At 27.5% G+C, this 12,628-nt stretch overlaps 1 protein-coding gene across 1 annotated transcript; it reads right to left on the bottom strand.

The window, feature by feature from the left end:
* Positions 1–6,553: 6,553 nt before the first annotated feature.
* LOC114313681 (uncharacterized) lies at positions 6,554–9,779 on the bottom strand. The gene is made up of 3 exons (XM_028260084.2): positions 9,400–9,779; positions 7,714–7,843; positions 6,554–7,316 (listed from the first exon to the last, which is right to left on the bottom strand). The coding sequence occupies exons 1-3, from the start codon at positions 9,533–9,535 to the stop codon at positions 6,686–6,688; spliced, it is 897 nt and encodes a 298-aa protein (XP_028115885.2). The 5' UTR covers positions 9,536–9,779; the 3' UTR covers positions 6,554–6,685.
* Positions 9,780–12,628: the final 2,849 nt, after the last annotated feature.

The raw sequence follows: 12,628 nt of genomic DNA, 5'->3' as shown, positions 1-12,628 counted from the left end.
TGTGATTTGATAAAGAAACTATCGATATACGATTAATTTGACTTTTTTACAAATATATTATATTTGATATTTTTTTAAAAATAAATTGTACGAATTATCAAAATAGAATCCAAAATAAATTTCACATGCCGCATAATAGTAATTGTTGTATATTATGTAAAACTATGTCGTTTATAGATTTTTGTAAAAAATATTTATGGGGTCAGTTTATAGATTTTTGTAAAAAATTTGAACTCAGAATTACATCATTTGGGGTGGGAAAAGTTTGATTTGTATTTTGATTTGTGAGAGTGGGAGAGGAAGGGACCACACTCATGATGGGATTGGGAGGGATGGTGTAGTTCTCAATTTTATAATTTATGTACTCTTCTGTGTCTCTGGAAATTGAGCCAATTAGTAACACTGATGAGATGAGAGTATTCAAAATGGTCCACTCCAAAGAACTCCACTGGAAATCTGATTCATGCCTACATCCACTTCACATCATCTATATGACTAGGGGTAAGATGTTCACTCAATTTATGGTTTTATTAAACACCAATTATTGAAGGTTTCAATATTAGAAAATCATAAGCAAATGGTAATTATTGAGTAGCTCTAAATATATCATGTGGAAACTAGTGTTCCAACAAATTATGTAGCGAAAATTATTATAAGTAGAACATGTTGACTCACCTTTATTAAGCAGTTAAGAGATAAATAATGATCCACTTAGTGTGTGTTGTGATTTCTATTTAACTGTAAGTATCACGTAAATATTCTCACATGTTATTATGAAAATATTTAATAATTTTTTGAAGATTAGATGGCATTGAAAGGATTATATATGATCAAATAAACAATGCCCCCACATTAATATGATAAAAAGATGAACTAGGGGATTACTAATATACCCTTAGTAGGGTTGGATTAAGCTATAAAACCTATTTAAGCTCCTCGAATTCTATTTTTTTTAAAGAGTAGGTGCCCTATAGTCCCGTTTAATGTATGACACATTGATTGTCCCTTTCTATATTCTTTTACTTTAAAAAAAAAAATAGAGAGAAACATAAAAAGATATATTGGAAGGGAGGGGAGCCAAACTTGTGACATAGGACTCTTTTGAAAAGTTAATAAAAAGTCAATTTTCAGTTTTTTATTTATTTTGAGTCGCATCACCTTTCACATAATTTACTCACAAAAAAACAAAATAAATTAAAAAAGTTAAAAAATTAATTTTTTACCAACTTTTCAAAATACCGCCATAAAGATATCAAGTTAATAGTTAATACCAAGTCTTAATTCAATTAATGTTGTGATGGTGATTGAATGACTTATGGTGCATGATGTATTTCAAAATATTAATAGATCCACTGACTTTTGCATATCTGTACTGTTCATGGGAACGATTGAAAATGATGTTTTATCTTTAATTAAAAAACCTAATAAATTTTATAAATTTTTTAATTAATTGATATTTTATGCAATAATAAAAATTTAAAATTTAAAAACAAAACTCACTTCAATCATATGATATAGTTAGGTATCACATCAATAAATAAGAAAATTTTGTAAAATTTATTAATTTGTATAGTATTGTTCTTTTAATTATTGAAGAACCTTTGAATTGATCAATATTAATATAAGAAATATTCTTTCATGTTGCTTTTAAAATAATAGGATATATAGGAGAGTTGAGGAATACAATCAAATGCATGCTAAAAAAACCAACAATACTAAATTGTTTTGTTCATTATATGGTGTGATTGCTTATGTAGGTTTCATTTTATATTATACATTGATTATAACTTGGCTTAATTTTTAGTAACCCCCCCCCCCCCCAAAAAAAATAAAATAAATAAATAAATAAGATAAAAGACTTTGCTTAATTTTCAAAATTGTATAAGCTTGTTGTTTGGAATCAAAACTTTATTATTATTATTACATATAGAAACCGTAGTCTATGAAAAAGAAAGTGTTGGACTTGAAAGAAAAGGCTCATAAATGAAATGGAAATTGCATTATCATTGAAATGGACTCAAATTGAAATTAAGCAAAGATAAATGCTAGAAATAGAAAGACATTGTTGGAAAATGATTTAAGTCTGGGAAACAAATTTGAGAGAAAAACGACATGTTGATTAGTGCAAGATTGAAGGAAATTAAATTAAGTACACAATGAGAGATGAATTTGACAACATTTTGATGTGTTGATCCGCACGGAGTAATTTTTATATTTTTGAATCTCATATTTATAGCTGACGTGGATAAGTTCATAAAGACTATAACCCAGCATTTAGGGCCCAATACATAACTCAAATGCTAAAGCCCAGCACTGTTGAAGCTTCATGAAGCAATAAGAACCAATGACATCAAGACACATGGCAAGAGAGGGGCAAGCCACCTCGGCAGACAAAGATCTGCAAAGTTATTGCCGCGACACATCGCCATTAATGAGGCCCCTTACAACATTTATTGCGATAACCCCTCTCCGTTGGGACAGAACGCCTTCACCCTGAGCAAGGTAAACTAGAGTATAGACTTTTGGCCAAGGTGACAGGTCGGAAGGGACAACGCAATGATTACCAAAAGATATAAACAGACGTCGAAGACAAGAAGAAGGTTAAACTTTTCTATCTCTGATCTATCCACACATTCTACTTCTCTCTCTAACTTGCTCGTCGGAGGGTTCACGGGGAGACTTCCCGTTCCCCGTTGAACTCTTGTGCAGGTTTTCTGGTGGGCTTGGTCATTCGGACATGCGCTTGAGGAGCGTCGATCAGTCCGACCCGTTCTACTTGGAACGAACTGCATCATCAATAACTATTAAAAATGACAGCCAACTCTTTGTAGCTATTACAAATCTCTGAGTTTGGCTAAGTTTGACATCTTCAAAAAAAAGTTAAAAAGTCAAAAAGTCATTATCCTATTTAAGTCACATCATCTTGTTTCAGTCATATCACCTCTCTACCACATCACATCACTTCAAACTTAACCCATATTTCATAAAAAGTCAAAAAGTACACTTATTTAGAATATCTCAAACAACCCCAAGGTAATAGCAGATTCCTCCAATAGTGTCCACATGTGTCCCACTACTTCATGTAATTTGCTACTATCTTTGTCATTTTTTACTCATGTTTTTAGGGATTTATTCTAAGGTTTCGTTTGGCAAATGACTGTTTTAATCTAAAAATCAAAAAGTTACTAAAAAAAATTAAAAAACCAACAATTTATATCAAAAAGTCAAAGATTTCTTTTTCGTTCTACTTTTTACACATCTTTTCGTAAAAAGCTAAAAAATCATCCTAAACCTATTAATTTTTTTATCTCATATTTTAACTAAAAAATTAAAAAATTACTAAAATTACCTACTCCCATACGAGTCCTAAGTTTGATAAGTGTCTCATTTCTTGTAATTGCTTGCAGGCCCATGATTCCCGATTGTTGGATAGTGGCCGACTCATCTAATGAAGTGTTGTCATTTGTCCCGTGACACTTTTTTCATATTTAAGACTTTCTTTTAAGACGATATGCGTCTTTTAAATTCAGCTATTATTTGCTAACCTTCTACAAAATAAGGGATCGTTTAACATTGGTTAATATAATCGATTTTTTTAATTTGGAATTTTTTTAATCTAACTTTTTTAGTCTCGTTTGATTTTTGTTTTGAGACTCTTTTAATTTTTGAGAAAGAAAAAATATAATAATTATGGATAAAAAGTAATGTTTTATCTTATAGGCTTATATAGCTTATTTTGTTTTTTTACATTTTTTTAATCCTAAAATCTTAGCCAAACGAACACTAAGTTGAAGATATCCAGTCGGGTTACTACTTTGAAAGCTTCTAATGTTTCTCTAACAATCTGCCACATGGCATATTTTTATGTGATGAGTCTCTTTTAGATATAAACGCATCCCCTAAATCCATGCTTCTACTATGTTTCTTATAGGTTGGTCATTTTTAGGTATAATTAAAAACAAATTCTTATCAAAGCAGAATAAAATAGCTAGTTCCGTAATTTTCATATTATTTTAGTTTTATGCAATTTTTTTTTTGAAAATTCAGGAAAAAAAACTTTTTGATGTTTTTCAAGAAGTGGACTGCTTTTAGAGAAATATATATATATATATATATATGAAACTATTTTTAAAAACAATTCTCCAAATAAGTTTTTTTTTTTGGGGGGGGGGGGGTTATTTTAAAAAAAAAAATTAAAAAAAAACAAAAAATGAAAACACAATCAAACATAGAGAGGAAACATGTGTTTGACCAACTATAGCATGCGCTAACAATGGCATAATTCAATTCTAAAAATGAAAATGCTATACAAACCTTAAAAAAATTTCGGGTTTCCTAATGAGGGTTAACGCTAATGATCTAAATTAATAATTGATGTTGAAAACCGCAGCTAGAACCTTGACTTGTCTACTAGCCTTTTTGTCACAACATCAAAATAGTTTGATTGTAAAAAATAGTAAGTCCAAGTTTTGAATTGTCTAATGATGAACTTTAGCCTCACAAAAGAATAGAAATTGCTTGAACTCAAAAGTCAATTTACATAGCAAATTTAGTATGGTGAATAGGACTTATAGTTTTGGACGCATAATCAAAAGAATATAGATCAAAACAAACTTTATCTCTACACTGATTTATGTTAATAATACTAGGGGTACAAAAACAAAACACAAAAAATATATTGAATGATTGAAATTTCTTTTAAATATGACTCAGACCATACTCAGTATATTTTTCATATACTTTTCATATATATATATATATATATATTTTTTTTGCAATTAACATTTGTATCCATTTACACTCGTAGAAAGAGGGTAGAGGTAAGTGTGATTGTAGCATTATTGTAAAAATAATAAATAATAAATAATAAATAAGAAAAAAGCCCACGTTTGAAATTGAGAGAGTGTGAGGACTTTGGATAGTGGGTGACATCATATTTTGGAAGAGGTCTTTTGTTTGAACTTTCTAAGAAAAAGAACGGTCTGTTTTCTCTACTACAATATAGAAGCTGTCATAATTGTAGTTTCCTTGATGTTGCCCAAGAGGAGTAAGTCACCCACTCACTAGAGCTCCAGGGTACTTGTAGATAAATTTTTCAATAATTTTGCAAATATATCACCGATTTTGGGAACAAGGACATAAGCTGTTTTTTTTTTTTTTTTTAATTTAAAAAAAAAAATCAAAAGTGAACTTTTTTGAGCAAAAAATCATTCGAAAAGTTGGAAATAAGCCAACTTTCAAAATTACCCAAAATACCCTCCTATGATGGTAAAATTGTAATTTCACAAAACTACATGGGGTAATATGGTCAATTTATGTGACACCATAAACAAAAAAAGTATTGAAAAAAGCAAAAAGCAGCTTTTTTTTATTTTATTTTTAAATCTTGTCAAATAATTTTGTGAATGAGTCAAAAAGCTTAGATATAAGCCAAAAAAACAGCTTATCCAAATTCACAAATTAGGCCTAATTATAAAAAAAAAAATACAAGTGATATTACAAGTTTGAACAATCTTCAATAGTTAGTTCCATTGTAGTACTTGTTTTAGGACGGTCAATAATCAGCATCAAAGAAAAAGAAATCAATAAATAAGAATTATAAGTTATATGGACACACAAGAACATAAAATTTATGTTATTTGCAATCACTACGATTTTACCATGATAAAAAAAGAAAAAAGAAAAAGAAAGTTACAAATTTCAAAATTTATGGCTAAATAATTTCAATGACACTATCTAAAATCATGCTTCTGGTGAGGTATTCAAACTCATGAGAGATATCTTTGATAGCTATCGTGTGAGAGATGGGTTTTGTCCAATTTTAAGGCCTTGTTTGGTAAGACTTATTTCCAACTTATTTCAGCTTTTAACTTAATTTAAGCTATTTTGATGTGTTGTATTTGGTTTAGTTTAATAATATAGCTTATAGCTTTTTGGAAATCAAAAATCAACTTATTCTTTGAGTGAGGGAGGAGAAGCTTAATTTATAAGTCAAAAATCAGCTTATGTTCACAGTTATAAGCTATAAGCAGTTAAGCTATATAATCACTTTCACACAGCTCTACCAAACGGGACCTAAGTTGGCTACAAACCTGTTCAACCGAGTTAAAAATATTTTTTAAACTCAAATTATTTTATGAAATTATGTTTTTAAAACACGGCTTTAATGTTGAAGTCATGCTTTGGAAACAAAATTTTATTTTAATTTTTTTTAAAAAAATTACAATAAATTTTGAAACATCACTTCAGAAAGGAACATAAATTTTAAACTATTGGAGTTCAAAAAAATTATTTAAAAAATAATTCTGAGTTTGGTTAAAAAAAACTCTCCATTCAACTTTCATGACATTGACCAGCAAAAAAACAAAGCTGATGATGGCTTCCATCACATTCATTGTCCATCTTACCAAGTAAAAAAAAAAAAAATAAATAAATAAAGAAACCATATGTCGGCACCACTCTAACACAAGTTCTATGAAACTTCGAGAGAGAGAGAGAGAGAGAGAGAGAGAGATAGTACTATAAAGTCTAAACTGTCCACACCCTACTTTCATTTGACTAGAATGAAATTTCATTTACGTAAATATATTTGTAAAGTAAGTTCCTATATCAATTAACACAACCATATAAATGTCAATTTCTTACCTAGTAAGCCATCTCTAAAGCCCAAGCCCAGACCACTATTTCAATACTGGTTAATGTTAGTGTTGTTAGTCACACTTTGATCACATTGATACACTAGTCCTGGTGGTGGTTTAGTGTCTGCATAGCAACAAGACTCGACCAAATCAGCATAGGAGGTTCCAATTTCACTGATTGTCTCTTCACACCAAACCTCACTGCCTACTTGCTCACAATGAAGAATTCCATTAGTCCCCAAATCCATCAAAAAACCAACATCTACCACATTGCTGCTTGCAGAGTCTTGAGACGACGACGATGAATTGACATAACTTCTCTTCAAACTTGCACCAAATTTGAACGGTTCGGGGAGTTCTGGAAGAGGGTAGTGATGAACTGGATAATTTGTCAAGCTCTGGCTATTGGTGGTGTTGTTTAGTTCACAAGTCAGATTGGTAAGTGATGACATTGATAGAGGACTTTGATTTAGCAGAGCCAAAAATGAACTATTATTATTAGTAGTAGTACTATATGGTTCTGTTTTTGGTAGCAAAGACATTGAAGGTATTGGGTTGTTGAAAGTGTTTGCAATGTTGGTTTTCAATGGCAATAGCTTCTTCTTCAATTTGGTGTTCCAATGATTCTTCACATCATTGTCTGTTCTTCCTGGTAGGTGGGAAGCTATGACAGACCACCTAATCAAAAGCCTCCAATGTCAAATAAATTGAAAAAATAAAATGATACGTATATAGAATTTTTATACAAAATTTATAATAAGAATGATGTGACGATGACATTGTTAAAGTAACTCAATCACTTGATGAATTTTTTATTTTATAGTGATAAAATCAATACCTATCACAGAATTTAAAAAGTTATCAGAAAATAAAGTATGTGAATCAGATTTATTCTTAATATGACTCACGTCAAAGTTGTTTAAAAGCTAAGACACATTTCATTTCTATCTAGTAACTTTTCCAACTATATTTTCAAACCTTCCCTACATTTTTTCTTTTTTGTTTTTTAACATAGGCATAAAGACATATTCATAGCAAAGAGTAGTATTATTATGTTAAATGATGTTGAACTTGCCTGCTGCCCAATTTAGTGTGCAGGGTACAAATGATGTTGTCTTCTTCTTCAGTAAAACCTCCATGCTTGATGTCTGGCCTAAGGTAATTTAGCCATCTCAGTCGACAACTCTTCCCGCATCGCTTCAAACCTGAGATAGATTTAACAGTATAAATTAATTGGAACATTACCAAAAAAATAAAAATAAATTGAAACATTACAAGAAAATTGAAATTAGTATTAGAACAAAATGAGCAATTTTGAAAGGAGAAATAAGGTGATAGATAATAGTCAATGGTGCTAATTTACCCACGGAAACATGTAAAAACAAAGAAAAAATGGGCATGTTTGGTATTTTTGTTGTATTTTCGTTTTTAAGAACATACCAAAAAAATAAAATTGTTAGTCAGATTGTTCCAAAACTACTAATTTTATAAGAAACACACAAAAAAAAGATAAGAGTTGTTTTCGAATTTTTGAAAAATAATTTTGTACAAAAATAAAAATCCTTTTGAAAATTAATTTTGAAAGATAGTTTTTTGAAAAAAGTTAACAAAATTTGAAAACATGTTTCGTTGTATATTTTGAAAATAATTTTTGCAAATTTGGAGTTTTGTAGTTTGAGATTAGTTGTAATTTTTTTTTTTGATAGTTAAATAGATGAATGTGAGAGAAAAATTAATTGATTGATGTGTTGAATGTGAGAGAAAGAGAAAACAGAAAAAAAAAGTGATTGATTGATGAATGGAATACGAGAGAAAGTGAGAGGAGAGAGAAAACAAATTTGTAAAAATTGTAAACCAAACAATTTTATTGGATTTTTCATTTCAAAAATTGATTTGAAAATCTAACCAAACACACCAGTTTTTATGTTTTCGAAAACATGCAAAAAAATAAAAAACACAACCGAACAATCCTAAGTATTCATGGACTAAACATGTAGAAAATCACCAAAATCACACAGAGAATTATGAAATGAAAATGGTGCAGTTTTGACGGAGTAAAAGTGCAGAACAGATTATTCACAAAATTTTAATTGAGATATGGATTAATAACCAACCTTAAACAATATATGACAAAATGTACGGAGTTGAATTTTACACCATGAACAAACTGACACTAATTAGGTGACAAGACAACTTCAATCATATTAATTTGTCACATATAAAGTGCAAAAAACATTAAAGGGGTCTTTAAGAAAATTAACTTAAAAGCATGGAAAATCATTTTTTATCTCAAAATATAATCCGCTGAAAAATGGGTTCTTTACCCAAAACTCAGAACAGATGAGATGATATACATGAAACATAAAACAGTTAAAAGTCCCCCCCAAAAAATCCAAATATATTTTTTTAAATAATCTTGGATATTGACTAAGACCAAATGAAAATATGAAACATAAAATAGTTAATGTCCGAAAAAATACCTGAAAAAATGCACACATAATTTGAAATATATGAACCTGATTCATCTTAACTATGATCCGCACCACACCAAATTTTAATCTATATTATATATTCAAAATTTGGTCCCTTTTTAAGAATTTTTCTTGATAAATAACATTACATAGAAAGGAATGTCAAAATAAAACATGTGGGTGCAAATTTGCCTTCAAAACAAAGAATAGCAACACTTAAATTTGCATTGAAACTTGAAAATAAAGGATCCCATGACACCATTAACATATGAGAGAGAGAGAGAGAGAACCAGCTTTGGGAGGCAAGGCAATCCAATTACCACCAGTGCCATGTTTGTGAAGGTAGTCCTTGAGAGTTTGATCTTCATCAGGAGACCATGGTCCTTTCTTCACCTTAGTCTTGTCACAACATGGAGCTCTTCCCATGGCTCTTGTACAGTAGTACACTCACTGTTTTTGTATTAACCGAAATGGAAGATATATACACACAGACAGAGAGAGAAAGAAAGAGGAAGAGAAAGAGAAAGAAAGAAAGAAAATTGAGACACGCAAGAGCACCAATTATATGTTGCTAGTTAAGCCAACCAGAGTTCTTCTGGTGACGGTCATGAACTTCGTCTATATATATATATTTAGCCCCCTTGCCTTGACTTTGCATGACTGAATTATTGTGTTTTTGAGTTTTAGAATAGTTGTATTTAATATATAAAAAAAAAAGAGAGATATATCTAATAATGTAACATGTTGAATTTATTATGTTTATCATAAAAAAATAGATGATGATTATATTTTTAACTATAAACCGTTTATATTTTTAGTGACTAATGCAATAAATTGAATATGTTATGATTATTGGATTAATTTTTTTTTTATATGAAATACTTGAAGTGTTTAATAAAATAAATAGTTCAGATCATTAAAATAAGACTTGTTATAGACCCCTCGGATCCAAACAGTGCCTTTCTATTTAAATTTTAGACTAAAAGAAATCAACCTCCATATTTAAATATAATAATAATATTAGAAATTCGGGAAAAAAAATATTCAGTGCTGAGATTTATTTCGAGTGGGAGTCGTAGAATTACATTTAAACACACATCGACATTGGGGGTCAACTTTTAGATTAATTTTGGGAAAATTACAAATTAGTATACCTTTCAAAAAATACTTATAGATTTATATAATTTTTTTAAGTTTAATTATTATTATTTATAAAATCTATCATTGATTTGTAATTATTTTTTAAAACTCCCACTAATGTGATATTTCTCCATTATTTTTTCTAGTTTCCTAGCATTTCTAGTTTAAATAAGAAATGAATGTAAGTCACATTTATTTCTTATACACTAGTGGTCACCCGTGCGATGCACAGAGTTTTAGAAAGTCAATAATTACTAAAAAAAAATTTGCTATTTGTTTATATTTCTTAACATTTTTATTTGGTTTGTGTATATAAATCTTACTTCACATCATTAAAAATATTTAATATTTCACATTATTGAAAATTTTAAAAAACTATCATACATTAGTAAATCATCACATATATAATAGCTAATTTATCTAAGAATTACTTTAAACAACCAAAAATAGAGTAATAAAGGCATATTATAATTAATCAAAATGACTAATATATTAAATTTAAGTAACTCTAATTTTGCTTAATCAATAGTAGATATTACATTAATCATCTCATATAATATAATAAATTAAAATAAAATTAATTTTAATTCCCACTATATTTAGTTAGTAGTTAAATTTTTTTACATACTATTTGTTTTTTCGTTATATTGATTAATTAAACACAAATAAGTTTGGAATGATTATAAAAAAAATTTAAAAAAATGTTTGAAAATGCATTATACTTGAATTGACAAACATCAAGAATATAAATATTTAATTAAAAAAAAAATTAACATTTTAAATATGAGATATCTTCCATTTGCTCAAACTCTGAATCTAAATAAATATATAAATAATTTAAACAAAGAAGAAATTTATGGTTTAGTTCTCAAAGGTAATGAGTTACTAAAAATAAATTTAATCATAAATTATTTCCATAGGAAAATCAACAATAAAAAATCAACTGATGAATACATTTAAAGTATAACCCATATCCAATAAATTTTGATGTGTTCTTCATTTTCAATCTAACATCTGCACCAAAAAAAAATTAAACACAAATAATCAATAAGTGGAAGAGTTATAAATTGATAATTGCAGTGCTTTTATAAATATAAAAAAGGAATAAAATCTCAATTAAATGACACATTATTGACAAAAAGAAAGAAATAAGGAAAAATACAGATTGTAACAAAAAAAAATAAAAAAAAAAAAATAATATTCATTTATATTAACTCACTTTCTTACAAATGCAAAAACTCATGCAAGTACACATTTCAAATGTAAAGCAAATAATTAAGATTTTTAGGCACCGAAAAGGGATCAGAAATGGCTCAATGTTGATTGTTTTCCCCCCAATTTTCTATTCATGGTTTCTTTTGCAGGAACTTGTTTTTATATTAAAAAAATTATGCTTAAACAAAAGATATATATGGAATTCTATCATATTTAAAATTTGCATGGATAAGTAATTGATGATTTTAAAAGATAAAATATTAAGTTCCACTTAAAGATAAACTTTAAAAAGATTAAGTTGAAATATATAGAAATTCTATAACAAACTAACAAAAGATAAATATAGATCGTTAAAAAAATTATCATCTTTTTGGGATATTTATATCCCAATCTTATTCTTTTTTTTATTTAAATATTTTGTTATCTTTTATTTGAATTTTCATTAAATAGTTATATTTTTATTTTTGTATATTTTTTTATCTATATTTATTTGTTATTCATATATATATAATTTCCTTTTTATTTTAAAAATCTTTTGACTCGTAATATTTTTTTATTTAAATTTTTTTTAATTGTTCATATATAAATAGTTAACTTTTTATTTTTATAATTAATTGACTCATAATATTTTTTATGATAAAATATTAAGTTCCACTTAAAGAAAAACTTTAAAAAGATTAAGTTGAAATATATAGAAATTCTATAACAAACTAACAAAAGATAAATATAGATCGTTAAAAAAATTATCATCTTTTTGGGATATTTACATCCCAATCTTATTCTTTTTTTTTTATTTAAATATTTTGTTATCTTTTATTTGAATTTTCATTAAATAGTTATATTTTTATTTTTGTATATTTTTTCATCTATATTTATTTGTTATTCATATATACATAATTACCTTTTTATTTTAAAAATCATTGACTTGTAATATTTTTTTATTTAAATTTTTTTTAATTGTTCATATATAAATAGTTAACTTTTTATTTTTATAATTAATTGACTCGTAATATTTTTTATTTAGTTATTTTTTTTATCTTTTATTTGACTCTTTATATTATTTTGTAGTTAAAATTTGAATAGTTATCCTTTATTTTATTTATTTTATATTTTTATCTCTACCTCTTTGTTGTTCATATTTAAATATTTATCATTTTATTTAAA

The sequence above is a fragment of the Camellia sinensis genome, chromosome 11 (genome assembly GCF_055761805.1).
Source record: "Camellia sinensis isolate YWXY chromosome 11, ASM5576180v1, whole genome shotgun sequence".
In the NCBI taxonomy this organism is placed as follows: Eukaryota; Viridiplantae; Streptophyta; class Magnoliopsida; order Ericales; family Theaceae; genus Camellia; species Camellia sinensis.
The sequence above is the reverse complement of the archived record's forward strand: the minus strand, read 5'-3'. Positions and strand labels throughout refer to the sequence as shown.